Source organism: Emydura macquarii, unplaced genomic scaffold (genome assembly GCF_026122565.2).
Source record: "Emydura macquarii macquarii isolate MOO-44397 ecotype Brisbane River unplaced genomic scaffold, CSIRO-AGI_Emac_v2 contig_2207, whole genome shotgun sequence".
NCBI lineage: Eukaryota > Metazoa > Chordata > Testudines > Chelidae > Emydura > Emydura macquarii.
In genome coordinates, this window is record NW_027132344.1 from 1,045,871 (window position 1) to 1,061,961 (window position 16,091).

Below are 16,091 nucleotides of genomic sequence, written 5' to 3' on the forward strand. Positions count from 1 at the left end.
GGTATTCTTTGTTATCCCTGCCTTGTTTTTCAGGGGCAAAATGGAAAAAGGAAAGAGAGGGAAAAAGTGCAGTGGCAGGTGAGAAAATGGGGGGCAGAATAGCTGAAATTGCTTCGGTTTTCAGTGAAGATTTTCCTGCAAAATTTAAGTAAACAAAAAAACCTATAAAACAAAAGTGATTTTGAAATTTTTTGAAACTTTTCACAAAAAAATCATTACTATTTTTCACTCAGTTCTGCTATTGGATAATGCAAACTATGAGACTGCTATGCCTAGTGTAGGATCTGGCACAGATTTTCAAGCTTCAGGTGTTGTCAGTTATTGTCTAGCTTTATGGAAGACACAGGCAAATCCTCCCTCTCATCCCGCTGCTTAGGCCTCAGGTTGCTGCTAGTCCCTACCCAGCATACCATGGCTTGAGAGGTTTTAACTTCCTACACTAGCTCCAGTATTTAAGGATATAAGTGTTTCATTTTGCTGGCTAAGTGAGGTTGAAGAGAAAAGTTATATGATCTACGGCGTACTGCACAGTAGGAATAACTTTGCAAACTTTAATAAGAAAATACTGCATAGTATACTGCTTCCATAAACATTGCAGGGTATGGGGAGGGAATTCTTATATAAAAGCTCTGACTTTATATTGTTTGTATATAGCTCTTAATTATCTATTATGTCAATGTTGCTGTACCAATAAGGTCTGTTCTAATTATCTGGATTGTTCTTAAGGGGAATAACAGAGTATATTTTGAGAAACATCTTTTAAGGCCATGATATTTAATAAATGAAGTTTACCTTAAATAACAAAAATCAGTCTTGTCTGATAATAACTTTAGAGAGTCTATATTGTTCCTTGTATTCATTGAGTGGTGATTTTGATAGTTAAACTACACATTTTAACATGTGCAATTATTCAGGCCATCTACTGTAAATGAGAGTAATTTGAATCTGTCACATATTGAGTTTTCCCAAAAATTTTAATATTATAACTGAAGAAAACATTTAAGCAACTAAATTCAAATAAAATAATTCTGTATTCTTTTTTGGATAGTATTTCAATAATATTAGGAAGTGCCAAGTTTCTTAATGTCTACTATAGCAGGTATCCAAGGATTATAGAAATCAGCCATGGAAAAATGCGGGAAAATGTGGAATTTGTGTTTTCACAGAGAATCTTTAGTTTTTCTATTTTGTGAAAAAATAAAAATATATATTAGCTATTAACTAAATTTTACTGACAGTACCAGTGTCACTTATTCAATGCGTGCAACCTCCTTCTCTTGCAGTGGATTTTTGAATATGCTTTACATTTGTAGCGGAATTCTATTTATCCGATCTAATTGGGACTGGGTCCTGATCAGATCATCAAAAATTGGGATAATCAGGAGAATTGGCAAAGAGCTTTCTAAATCTTATTTTAAGAGGAGGGGGGAGGCTTGGGTGGCTGAGGCTCCAGAGGTCAGCCCTGGGCGAATGGGACTGATGATAGAAAAAGGAGGCTCTGTGTGGAAAATATAGAAATAAAATATTAATGTTCAAAGCTTCAATTAAATAACATGAAAGTGGCTTAACTTACAATGATTGAGGATTGTTTATATGAAAGTACTTTTTAAAAAGCTTACCGTCCACACCCCAGCCACTTGGGAGTGAGTGCCTGAGACCCAGCCGCCCGGGACTGAACACCTGAGCTCCACTGCTGTCAGCTCCAAGCGGCTTGTGGTTCAGTTAATATGGAGAGCTGGATAACGGAGGCTTGGATAAATGGGGTTCTACGTATATCAATACAAACATTGTGTTCAGATTATACCTATATATGTTGTGCCTAAGGAAACTAAAGTTCAGCATTTCATTTTAATTGTGGAAAAATGTGGATTTTTATGTTTTTTTTATCTGAGATTTTTTCCCCATGGAAATCTAGGATCCATAGTGATGTATTGGCAAATTCTGCATGCATGACTCCAGTTTAAACAAAAGTATTGAAAAAACACAAGTATAAAAACCATTCAAGACACTTTCACTTTTTGGATTGTTTTCAAATCTATATTATATTACTGAAATTAAGATTTAATCAAAGGAAATGAATGAGGGCAGTCCTAGGAAGCCTCATGGGAGTAATTCTAACCCCTTTCTGTAGTCCAGTTGTCGTTACTGAAACTGCTCTCAGCAGTAAGAATTACTCATGTGAGTAAGGCTTATAGGATCAAGCCCAAGAACCCGCCTAAAATATTTAGAACTTGTATACTATATTTGTGCCAAATAAATGTGTCGGGTATTAAAAAGTATTAAAAATCCCCAAACATAGTAAAATAAGCCATTTTCATGTAATGTTACTGAAACTTCTAAAATTAATATTTTACTTCTATATTTTCCAAACAGATCCTCCTTCTTCTGTCTTCAATAGCATGGACTCAGTTTTGTCAATTCTCAAATTTTCTCCTGAATATTTTCAGTGAAATTCCTCTATCTACAATTTTTGCATTTCCCTTTGAGTGACTTCTGAGGGAATAATAAATGCCTGTATTGCCCAATCCACATAGAGCTTACATAAATACCCAGCATATTCTTGATACTGTCTAAACAGTAGCAATTTTACAGTTTTGCAATCATCACTTTTTTCTGTCATTTGGAGTTCAGTTAGGAATCCTCTGAGGTGTTTATGGCTAAGTTTTTATTTTGTATATACATGTACACATGGTGCATGAAAGTGAGAAACTCACAGAATCCTCCTTGCCGCTGTGACTATGAAAATACATGCTCATTCTGAACTGATATTGATTTCAATGGGGCTACTCACATTCTTAAAATTACATGTTGAAGTGCTTTGCTGCACCAGGACCACATGTGTTTGTAGTTTAAAGTTTGTAGATTTAGCTGGAGGCAGAGTGCTTTAATAGATTAAGAACAGGGCCAGAAACTTGTGAGTTAGATTCCTGGCTATGCCTCTAAGGGCATAGCTGTATGATGAGTTAGTGCACAGCAAGGTGCAGTGTAAATCTACAGCTCTCCAGCGTGCTTTGCACGAACGGTCCATGTGAATCCTGCTGCTGGGTACTAACAGTTCCCTGCGGTGCACTGCATACAGCGTTAGGTTGTTGTGCACTAGGGAACTGTTAGCATGCAGCAGCAGGGTCCGCACAGACAGTTAGTGCAAGACATGTTGGAGTGCTGTAGATTTACACCCCTGGCTTGCTTCACACTAACTAGCTTCTTTGTTGCGTTATGTTAACAGGTGAGAGAATTAAAGTGGAAAAGAACGAAAGGGAGGGGGGCTCAGTTCAAAAGCTTTCCTCTTCCAGAGGGCTGGGAATCAGTTGCCTTGTAGCCATTTCAAAGTGAATCATGTAGTCATTTCACAGTGGGTGTAAAACGCTAGAATTCTGATTTGGTAGCATTTTGGACTCTGCACAGGTGTGAATGATTACCCAAGGAGCAAGGGACTAGAGGATCTGATCCCATGTATATGTGGGAGTGGAGGGTACAAATAGTAAACAGAGAACGGCCTTAAGGAAAGTTTGGACAACAAAAATACTCAGCATCTCCTAATGGGTATATCACCGCATTAAATATATGAAGAGATAGTTGTGGCCATATAGCAAGCCTTTCTTGATTTGCAATTAAAAATAGGATATTTACCTAGTTTGTCTGTCTCAGTTTGTATGGTGTGCTCATCACTGTAATATTTGAGACTACAGAATTTCATAACAATGTATAACCTTATTATACAAAATGCATAGATGTAGGGTCATCACAAAACTTACATTCTTTTGATTCAAAAGATATCATTTGATGTGATGCATTATTAGTTGCTTATAGATTATGATAAAAGTTAGCATCTGCAGTCTATGAATAAAACTTACTTGTAAACCTGCAGCATTCATGACTGAAGCTTCAAAGAAAATACTTGGTATTAGACTATAAAAAGATTTCAAGCCATGCAGATTGTAAAATAAGAATGGCGACTAACTTAGAGGAATGTTTTTGCTGAGTTGTTGTATAACAGTGCTATAAAACTGCCAATTGCTTTATAAGGATCTTTTCCTTATTTGCACCTTTGCAGTGGTTCCTTCTCAGAGAAATCTGACTGATCGTATGAGTAAGAGCATGCTGCTAGTTCCTTCTGTTCCTTCTTTCACATTCAGGACAAACTATTGTGGGCTGAGTTAAGTTCAGTTGAACAAATATGGGACTGCATCATTGTCTAATTAAATATTTTCTTCACTTAAATTCATTCAATTGTCACACCTCTTGCATATTGGAACAGAAACTTCTTGTGATGCCAGGAACACTTTGGAACTCAAAGGCTCTCAGAATTAAATGGAAGAGAGATCGAAAGCACAGCTATAAGCAATAATCTTCTTTTGAGATTTTGAGATAGTTTTATGTTGTTAATATTCAATGACACAGCAAAAATATTTGACACCAAGACTTTAAAATCATATTATTCTGATTGTTAACTTACATTTTCCAGTTCAAGTTAAGCCTGATTTTAGTAGCTATTATTTTTTCCAAAATTCATGGTTCTATAGAGGTTAATTGTTAATACCATAAGAAAGAAGGGATTCCGTGCCATCGTATTGGCAGACGGCATTGGTTCTTCTAATACTAGCAGTTCTTGAGTTAGAGACTATTAAACTCAGACTTAGGATGGAAGTACCAGTTATAGAGAGGAAAGAAGAGGAATGTAAGAGTGTATTCAGAACTGTGTGCCTTAGGTCCAATATCATGTGAATCACCAGCAACAGAAATGAATGTTACATACTACAGTCCATGTAGCTGTCACACTATGTTAGCTAACATATTTTAACAAACATGTTGTTAAAAGTGTAGAATAGGGTTAAATGTCTAGACATGGTTTAATAACTTTGAAAATGTATTAGCTGTTGTGGCCAACCTTAGGTGTATTAAAGGTATTAAACAGGGTCACACTAGTGGTTAAAATGTGTTAGATAAAACTTGTTTAATCATGGTCTCTTAGGAATAGACATGGAGACATTATTTTGGTTGTTTCTTGTTTTATTGCTCTTGAAATATAAATTCTCAGTGAAATTACAGTGTTTGGTTGCTCCTTATGTAAGGAAAAAAATAAAACTAACTATGATATTTTGCAATGATTTCTACCCTTGATCATTCAAAAGATAATGGACTATAAAACTACACTTGGACCAGCAGTGCTGTTTTGGCACTGGTCCAAGATTTAAATCCTGGATTGTTGTATTTAGGTGTAATTTTGTCTCTGCCTTAAAACTGCAGACTTGGTCTCAAAAATTTTTATTTGCAAATAAGTAAATTTCACACCTCCATAAGCAGTCAGAAGAAAATATGCCTGATAACATGAAGATAGTGATATATTTTTTTCAGGAGAATAGCATGTTCCTGTATTTCAGTATGAAATAGAAACCTTTTTAGAAATTTGTATTTAAATACAAGAACAGATGCCCATCTGCTTTCAGTTTTGGAGTCACAGATAATAATCTTCCTAAAACAAAGCCTTAAGAATGTCTTTGTCATCTGGGAAGGTGGGGCTATTTCATAGGATGAGCAAGGAAACAAGGAAAGGACATTTGCAGCACCACATAGCATTTGTCTGACACTCTGTAACCTCCTAGATGAAAATTATTTCTAATTCCTATTATGCACATCAAAGCTATTTGAGCCACTTGTGCAAGAATAATCTTTATGAAAATTCATGGAAACTTTGCAGTGTGCAGTAAACATTTACATTGTGTTCAGAGTTATAAATCATAAAAAAGTTAGAAGATAATTTTTCACTGACTTGTATGGCCCAGTATAATTATTAATTAATTAATTAATCTGTGTTTATATAGGGCTGAATTATGGCCCTGGCTATATAGCGGTTCAGGGGAGTAAAGCAATGTAATGTGCAAGGTATGTGACCGGTAGAGGATGCAGGCTCCATAGGGATGCTGCATCCCCTTCCCATGTAGGGTGCTGGGGAGTTCATGGGAGGGTGTGGATGGAGCCTTGAAACCATCTCCTAGTGCTCCTATAGGTGCAGCTATGCTACATCTTTGGGGAAGATATATTGCCCCAAGTAAACCCCTATTGCAACATATTCCCTCCACAGACCTGCAGAGGGATTGAGTGGGAGACTGTGATTTCCTATGTCACAATCCTCTCCTCAGGTTGCTCCAGGGGCAGTGCAACAATGCATTATCCCTATGCTGTTTTTTGAAGTGCAATCCAGACCAGTGAGGAGTTGTTACCATGTGCTCTGTAATCCTGAGTGCTTTAAATGTTCTATTGCTGCAGCTCCTCTGTGGGAGCCTGGACTGCTCACAGTCAGCAAAAAGCATGCATTCTCTGTCCGTATGCTATGCAATCCTCATCTAGCACTCTCACAGCAGCAGTTTTCCTCCTTCAGCAACACTGTCACTCCCTGGTTGCCACCAGCTTCGATTACACCTGGTGAGATCACCTCAATATCTCCCCAGTCTCAGATTTTCCCAAAATCATGTGCTCTTCAGCCCTTTCCTGGAACATTCAGAGGAATAATAAAGTTTGTTTGCTCCTCTAAAGAGGAAATTACAACATAGCAGGTGTGACCCATATGTGCCTGGGGTAGCCCACCTGAAAATGCCAAGGTCAGGGCATGCTGCAAAAAGGAGAGCAGATTCTTCCGAACTGGTGGCTAACACTGCATAGATTCCCCAACTAGTCACAAACAGTGCTCCTGATTCCCCACACTAGTTATCAAGAAGCCCAAAAAAAGAAATACACAGTACCCTTTATTGCATTTTAATTTCTGGCTCCCAGTGAGCAACTAGGTCCAATAAAAAGATTCATTCCCTTTATCAAAAATGTTCTCCTGATTCCCAAAGGGTCAGCCACATTACCCGGTCAATATTAGTTTGGATCATACCCAAAACACCACACTGCCAACCAATCCTTTAGTATCTAAAACTAAAGTTTTATTATAAAAGGAAAGAAACAAACAAGATGAGGGATGTTAAATGATCCAAGCTATCAGGAACATACAAATGACTTCTGAGTCCATATACATCAGATTCTTAGCAGTACCGGGGAGTTTGCAGACCTGTACAGTTCCTCTGGAGCACATCCAGTACCTGGATGGGTCTCAGTCCTTTGTTTCACAGCTTCAGATGTAGAATAGTTGATCCAGAGGTAAGAAGAAGGAATAAAGAACAAATGGAGATGATACAACTCTTTATATCCTTTTTTGCCATGTGGCTTGTACTTCCTTTGTCCCAAACACAGCCACAGAACACATGTGCATGGAAAAACCTCAGAGTTCCTGTACACAAGAATGTCCTTACATGTCCTGCTTCTCTTCCTGGGCTCGTTGTATAGCTGATTGCCCTCTGAGAGTCATCAAGAAGGCTGAAGAGGGCTGATGCTAATCTTTTTGGGCGTGTCAACCAGTAGCACAGCACCAGTTTCAGATACAAATATATCACACATATTTATAACTGACAATACAAAGATGATACAAACTCATAAACAATATTATCGTACTTAGCAAATTATAACTTTTCCAATGATACCTTACATGGCATATCTTGTACAAATTATTGTAATTTTGCAATATTGATATCAATAATATTATAAATGGTCACTAGTATACCATGCAGCTTCACAACAGTTAAATTAAATCTCAGGAAAAACTTTGAAACTGTAAGAACAGTAGGACAATGCAACAGACTGCCTAGGGATGTTGTGGAAGCTCCTTTACTGGAGGTTTTCAAAAGGAGGCTGGATGACCATCTGCCTTGGATGGTTTAAATACAACAAATCCTGCATCTTGGCAGGGGGTTAGATTAGGTGACCTTTGTGGTCCCTTTTAATCCCATGATTCTATGAAAATGCACAGTTTATCACTTTAACTGAAGTAAACAATCACTTCAGTTCAAACACAGCACTGGGTTGTGATAGATCAAAGTAAAACAAGTTTGTTTAATTACAAATACATAGGTTTTAAGTATCAAGTATATCAAGTATAAGGGATAAAGACTGAAATGTTTACAAACAAATAAAAGTGAAAAAGTACTTTCTAATGCTATGATTTTAACAAGCTATTGTCTAGGTACCACAAACTTCTTCCAGCAAGATGGCTGACCATCCCTGTGGTCAATATCTCTCCCCAATGTTCCTTTGTCTTGTTAGGTGAAAGATAATTTGGGGTTCTTTGCCCCTCTCTTTCATAATCCAGTGAACCTTTTAAATGGATTCTTCTGAAGATTACCCCACAAAATAAAGTTCATTCAAGCTGTGAGGAAGGAGACACGGAGTCTGGTAGTGAAGGAAGACCCATGCTACTTTCTTTCCTTGTTGGTATTTTTTATAATGCAAATTGATTTGTTCCTGCCCCCTTTGATTCAAATGAATGGCCACTTGATAGGTGATTGCTTATCGACTCCGATGACACCTGGCTGGAAATATTGGCTCATCCTTTGTCTGGGAAAAACCTGTTTACCCACTCCACAGACTTGTTTGGTAAACACATTTTAGTCCCACATGTCCTTCACATTTGTATGGTCCCATGGGCTTTTATTGCACATACACCATACAAGAATATTAATGATCAGTGATTACTAGATTAGAAAAAGATTACTACTTTTTAAAAGATACCTTACATGACACATGTTTGATATTAATGAACTGTGGTACACTGAACAGATCAGGCCTGATGAAACTCTCTACAAGATATCAGGCAGCCCCTTGCTTTCTGGCATTGGGGTGTTCTTAGGTTACATAGTAACATTGAGTTTTGTTGCTTGCAATTCCTGCCCCCATCCTCCCTCTGCTTATATCATCAGGGAGAGGGCAGTAGTCTTCTTCCTAAGATATTCAGAGAATATCAGTTGACTGTTGGACAAATCTTGCTAAGTTTGATCTATCTTGTTTTTTCTGATATTACCTGGTATAGCTGCTTCACACCCAATCCTGGAAAGTGTCCAAAGTGTCAAAGGGAGCTTGCAGCATCAGACATTAAGTTAAGTATGAAGAAGACAGCAAAGGACACTAGCCAGTTGGGCTGGGTGTCAAATTGTCTTTCTTCTCAAGATGATTCTTTTCTGTATTAAGTGATGTAGTGACTGTACAAGACAATCAATAGCAGAGGCAATATGAGAAGAGGTAGGAGAGGAAGTTGTAAAATAGTGGCCTGTGTCCTCTTCTCAAAAGATTTTAAAAAATGAGGATTGATGGGAGAAAGTTTTGGAGCTCAACAAAACCCTGAAACTCAGCCCAATTTCTGAAACATTTTGCACATCTTGAGTAACAACTGGAATGGAATACCAAGAAGAAGCAGATAATTTTCCTCTGGTGATGCTGTCCACAAATCCTTACTCCTGAGACTTTTGTGTATGTCACCTCTTCTGCCCTTGTGCCTAGTCTTGAATTTCAAGAGTATAAGTTGACACTGTCTCTTCAAAATAAGTATCTATATGCACAGCCCTATCTCAATTCAGTTTCTTTCAGCTGTCAATCAAACTCAAGAACGGCTTATCAGCTTCAGTATTTTATTTTTCCTGATTGCTATGCTTTTCTTTTTCACATAGGAAATTAATTTTGTGGGTTTCATATAAATGTATTTCTTCTACTGTGTTTTTTCTTTGAGAAGTTTCTGCACTGTTACAATTGATGATAAAATTTTTCAGCACTAGTGCAGACATCCAAGACATAGAGATGTCAGAAACTTTGTAAATAGAAGCCTAAGGTCTGATCTCTGAGGTACCATATTCTTTAACTTTTTCAGGTTCCCATAACACATGACTTTGCTCTTATCCAATCATCAGAAATAAAGGTGTTGTCTGTGCTTTTTAGGTCCCCTTTTCTCCTTTTCTTTTCAAAAGTAGCAAATATCTAAGTGACTTTAAGTCTGACTATCCCTATGGAGAGCTCCTATCAACAGGATCCACCTTACTGCTGTCTGTCTTTGCACTGAGATAGATGAATTGTTGTGAGCACTATGAAAAGTCTCAAGTGCATTACATTCCAAGAGTCAGCTGAATACTGAAAGAATTGGACTGATTCCAGTAGCTCTGAGTTAGGTGTATTTTGATCATGTCTGACTCCACATCCAACTGTGTCCCTGTCATTTTATTATCCTGGGGATGAGGATTTTTGTTTTGTTCAGCCTCAGAGTTCTTACAGCTCAATCCTATTCGCACTCCTGGATCTCTTCAGATTATACAGGAATCCTGCAAACCAGCTGAGACTATGTAGAACCAATTACTACTTCTTCATCTCTCTTGAATCATTTAATAAAGGCTAAAGAATTACCTTGAGTAACTTTAGAACCTTGGTTAATTCCTTTATTTAGTGTTGATTTTCAAGGTCCGTGTGGCAGCATTTTCTGTCTTCTTTTGTGGTCCAAATCTTTAAAGAAAGAGGCCCATATGCAAACATTTGGGTAGTTAGGCCCATTTTCATGCAAAATGTCCGTAACTATGTAAATATATGCAGGACAATATGTCTGTATTTGTGAGCAGATGTTTAAAAATCTGGCCCTGTAAGTTTTGGGGATCTTTGTTTGCTCCTATGGCTCTTGATAGGTCTTCTAAAAGTTTGTAAATTGATTCCCTCTTAATGTTCTCTCCTTCAGCTTTGAATCTTAATTTGATGCCTGGTAAATATCCAGGCCATCCTTCATGAGCACTTACAGGAGAGAGAGAGAGTCACTTGTCTCTGTCATCTGCAGCATATGGATTTGGTACAGGGTGACCCCTAGTCCTTTTTTGTCTGTTAAAGTTGTTTTGGATTATCACTTTAATCAGTTGATTGTATTAGTTGCTTTTTTCTTATGTCCCATGGTTGCAACCGAGAAACAGCATTTCTGTCTTGTTTGCTCTGGGTGTTTCCACATCAAATGTGCTTGAAGTGAGAGCTTTTCACATAGATGCTTCCAATAGGGAGTATGGGGCAACTGAATAGTACATGTTTCAGGTAGCAAATCCAAGCGATCTTAAAATTCAGGATGTAAACAGCCCCTGATTCTGCATGGAAACATTATTATTATGTATTATTTGCATTACAATAGCACCGAGACACTTTAACTGAGGCTTGGGCACAGAAAGTTTAACTGACTTCTCAAAGTCACATAAGGAGTCTGTGGGGAGCTGGGAATTGAACCCAGATCTCTTACATACTAGTTCAGTCCCTTAATAAATAATAAAAATAATAAAAAACTTCCTCCCAAATCTGGTTTTGTGGGGATTACCTGTTGAGACAAAGTCTGGGTACTGGAGGGAACCTTGCTATCAATATATCTCTAATAACCAGAGTTGAAACTCTTTGTCATTAAGACCTTTTATTAAAATTAAAGCAATTTAATATAAAGAAATACTGGTTGAAAATAGAGGATAAATCTTGATTTTTTTGGTAAGAAATAACAGGTGAGAACTTTGCATTGGCTCAACTCTCCTTCCGCTGAAGTCAATGGAGTTTTACTTTTGACTTTAATGGGAACCCCAAATACTGAACATTACATTACTGTTTACTTAAAAAAAAAAAAAAAAGATATTTGAATTCAGTTTTTGACCCTGTCCCACTTAACCCTATAATGATCCCTTTAATTCAAGGCCTTCATCATGCAGTAAGTATAAAGGAACTCAAACAAATACTAAATTAGAGAAAAAATATTGCAAAATCTGTTCAAATTGCTAGATAACACTTTTTTTCTATAATAGCATATTGTAGAATTTGGGTCAAACCTTGGTTCAAGTAAAATTAATGCAAAAACTCATATTGTCATCAGTGGAGCCAGGAATTGGTAATTAATGTGTAAATATATAAGAACTATTTTGATACAGTGAAATGTAATGGAATATTTTTAATTGGTTTGTTTGGCATGAAATTTATTTAACAATAGTTTCCCTGAGACTGGGGAAGCACAAAATATGCCATGCTTAGAAATTACCTATTGCTTGCTTTGTGAAATGTATAGATCATTGCTGAATTGTAAAGTACATAACAAATACCTTTTCTTTGCAGGTAATGTAGAAAAATAACTGATCTGTAATTTATAATTTTTATGCCTAGGGATTGGATTTTGCAGCATTTACAGGACATATGTTTGTTGGAATTTGTCTTGTTCTTCTGGTTTCCGTTCCTTTTCTCCGACTTCTTTACTGGAACAAAAAGCTTTACAACAAGGAGCCAAGTGAGATTGTTGGTGAGTTTGAGCATGAAATCATATTTTTATAGCCACTGAGTTGAATAATGTTTAAAATTAAATGAATGCCATCTACCATAATGTTGTGTGTATGAAAACAGATGGGTCCACAGAGCCTCATTTTATCTCTGAATGTTAGTATTTTATTAATAGTTTGGTTTTAGTTGTTTTTATTTTGCAAATCATGATTTTCCTGACCCTACTGCTTTTAGTTATGTGATAAGATTTATGTACATACTAAAGGTGAGCAACAAACAATAGGTAATATACAACCACAGTAAATAAACATTACACTGGTTACATCACCTGAAACTAATTAAGCATTTTTCATTGTGCTGAGAGGAATAATCGAAATAGACTTATCAGCAATTTAAAAATTGTTGTATGCTTTGATTTTCTTTGGGTTATAATGGTTGTAGGAAGTATGACTAAGAAGAATTCTAAAATAATCTAAATTACTCAAGATAACATTTGTTCAGGATTCTCACTCATGGCCTTCTGTTCTACAAGTTCCTTGGAACTTCCCACGGTCTAAGGTTTTTGGCCCTTCCAGAAGGTACAGTGGATTGAGGTCTGAGCTACATTTGTCATCCCCTCAATGGTAGTTGCACCATCTAGCTGTCTAAATGCTGCTTTTAGAAGCTTCCAAATAGTTCTTTCTTGTCTGCAGTTAGAGAAAGAGGTGCTGTGCCTCCAACTTATTGCTGTGGCTCTTCAGCCCTTCTAATTCCTGCCTGTTTTTGGGTATCTTCTTCTGGTGTGCCCCTTCATTACTGACTTTTGTTTCAGTGTTTTTTGAAGCCATAGTCATTGCCCTAAGGCTTTTATTTGACTACTGGACAGTAGAGTTGCTGTGCACTGGCACCAGCCAGTGAAGAGAGTGTTACATACTCCTGTCTCAGCTGACCCCTGTTTGAAGAAGGTTGAGTAATAATAGCTCCTCCTTGATGATGATGATTGCTCACCTTGACCCACAAGTCAAGCCATGGTCAAAGCACAGGAAGGCTGAACATATGGTACCACACCCCAGAACCCTGTGCTTCAGTGCTGGGATCCATTTGGAGAAAGGTTAGTGGTAATCCTTTGAGTCATAGCCAAAGTACAGGTTGAGCTTTAGGAATAGGTGTCTGTCCTGGTCAAATCCTTTCAGCAATAACTTAAAAGGTAAGTGCATGAGGGTGTTGATTTGTCCTGCCATGAAGTGTGGGCAGCTTTTGATGTGGTTGATACAGTAATGATATCTGCTGTCTTGGTAGTGACTCCCAGAAGGTGTGGGAGGCTGTAGTCTCCTCCTTGGAGATCCAAAGAAAAACCTAAGATTTGCCTTACTCATGACAGAGTTTGTTTTGAGCTGCAGGGTTTATAGAAAATAGTACTATATTTTGTACAATATTTTGTACTATTTTCAGCATTTGCAATATGTGTACTAGAAGTGACATCATGTTCTCTTGGGCTTGTATCCTGTCCCTTAGGCCCCTCCACAAGGGAGGGAAGGGAAAGATTCCACCACTTAGAAAGGTGGTTTATACCTCCACACTTGGTTTCAAGGGATGCCACTACCCCCTCTACCCAGGATACTCATTCATAGCAGCAGAAGCCACGTTCCAGAAAAACCAAAGGGTTTTTGAAGAGTTCTAGGACATATAGGAGAGACAAGGTGGGTGAGGTAATATCTTTTATTGGACCAACTTCTGTTGGTGAGAGAGAGACACTTTTGAGCTTACATAGAGCTCTTCTTCATAGCTCTGTGTAGGCTCAAAAGCTTCTCTTTCTCACCAATGAAAATTGGTCCATTAAAAGATATTACCTCACCCACCTTATCTCTCTAATATCCTGGGACCAGCATGGCTACAACACTGCATACAACTAGGGAATATAGGCAGCCAACCACTTTCTGTAGCTTACCAGGACATCCCTGTCAGAGCAGATTTAGGAGGCTTTTACCCTGATGTGTGCCCTCATCACCCTGTATCTGGAGTTCTAGGAATTGCTCTGTGGGACTGCAAAAATCAGGTTTTCAAAAAGTATCAAGATTTTTTCCCTTGTCTTTGGGTATCAGGAAGAGATGCTACAGGAAATCTGTCTCTAATGGCAAAGAAAGCTATTAAGCCTGTGCTTCTAGGCAAGAAAGGGAAGTATGTTACATCCTGATAGTAAAAAAAGAAAGAAGCCTTCTGGCCCACCCTACATTGCGGGTAGCTGAATCAATATTTACTCCCAAAATAGTTAGCTGGTTATCCTGAGAGCTTTCAGTGCTTTTTTAGAAGAAATTATCTGTCTAGATGCTCTGGAACTTGCAGCTGCCTACTTGCACATAGGGAGATTCAAAAGCAAAGGAAGTATCTCAGATTTGCCGTAGGGGAACAACACTACTAATTTTGAATCTCTTGCCTTTTGGGCACGAAATGGTTGGTGATAATCATGGCCTACCCTTCTCATCCTGGGAGTGGAGGGTTCACCTTACTTGGCTGGTGAAAGACTCCACTGATGTGCCGGAGTTACTAAGTTAAATGATGATTTCCCCAAGTCCCTGCTTGTTCTAAGCAGACAATTGAAGGGTGGGTGAAAAGATGGGCTGAGACCTCCATTATTACTGCTAAAACAATGAGAGTTCTGTAGCACTTTAAAGACTAACAAATTTAATTTCAGCAGGCATAAGCTTTCGTGGGCTTCAGGTCACTTCCTCAGATGCATGAAGTGAGCTGAAGCCCACAAAAGCTTATGCCTGCTGAAATTAAATTTGTTAGTCTTTAAAGTGCTACAGAACTCTTGTTGTTTTTGCTGTATACAGACTAACACGGCTACTCCTCTGGAATTATTACTGCTGTTAGGGATGGTCCAGAGCACTGAATGTAGGAAGTTCCTACTGTCTCGCACAAGGCCGAAGAACAAGAATCCTGCATGAATGAGCTCTTCAGAGAAAAATAATTACAAGATGAGTAATTATCTCTTTTTACGGGATGGAAGGTGAAGCCCCATAACTTTAAAATCCAGTGTAATTTTATATAATTATAAAAGATTATTATGTTTCTTTGCCTACTGGAAGTATATTATTATAATCATTAGCATCCAGCAATTTTTTATAACCTACCTGTTCGTTATTTGAAATGAAATTAGTTCTCTTTAATGAATTTCTTTTCTAATTAAAGAGAGAGCTTCATGGACATTTTAGTGAATAACTGGAGTTATTATACAGTAATATTTTGTTTAAACTGCCATTCTGCAAGAAGTCACCAAATGAGAATTATATAAACAGATAGAAAATTCAGACTGCCGACTTTGATCATATTTACCCACTAAAACTTAGTTATTTTTTGTGATATACTTTCTTGAATAAAAATTGACATTTTTATTATTTTAACTTTTACATTGTGTGTCTGGGTATTTTAAAAAATCAGTTATGTATAGTCATATTACTGATTAACTTGAATAGTGCATTCATTCATGAATATTATATTTAGCCAACTAAGTGTTGTAAAGCTTTAAGACATTGGCATATTTTGCCTCAAATTAGCCTCCTTATTTATAATCCATGTTATTCGCAGCCTAGTATATTCAGAAACAGTAGTCTTATCATCAGTGTACTGTGTGCTTTCCCCATAATCAACAGCTACTCCATCTCTGAGAAGCTAATCAGTAGCTGCTCAATTAAATCAAATCCTAATGCATTATTTCTACTGAAATTTTCTGTGAAATGGGAAAAGAAGGTGATAAACACAGATTTCATTAAAAGGTAGCTGCAGTAATTTGGCTTTGGAGAAGCAACAGAATATGTTCAAGATGTCTTAATGAGTCCTTTCCATCTCTAATTGCCATGTTTCTGTGATAACTTGAAATGTATTGTTTGAAGCAGCTGTTTTAATCAACTAAATATCTGCCATTTTGCTCTCTGATTAGCAATCAAACAGACTTTGAAGTTATATGAAATAGCACTGGTATG

At 37.4% G+C, this 16,091-nt stretch overlaps 1 protein-coding gene across 1 annotated transcript in view; it reads left to right on the forward strand.

The window, feature by feature from the left end:
- OCA2 (OCA2 melanosomal transmembrane protein) overlaps window positions 1-16,091 on the forward strand; it is a 259,682-nt gene that overhangs the window by 109,769 nt on the left and 133,822 nt on the right. The window contains exon 14 of the mRNA XM_067559931.1: window positions 12,019-12,151. Within this exon, the coding sequence (XP_067416032.1) occupies window positions 12,019-12,151 (133 nt within the window). The remainder of the gene's footprint in view (window positions 1-12,018; window positions 12,152-16,091) is intronic.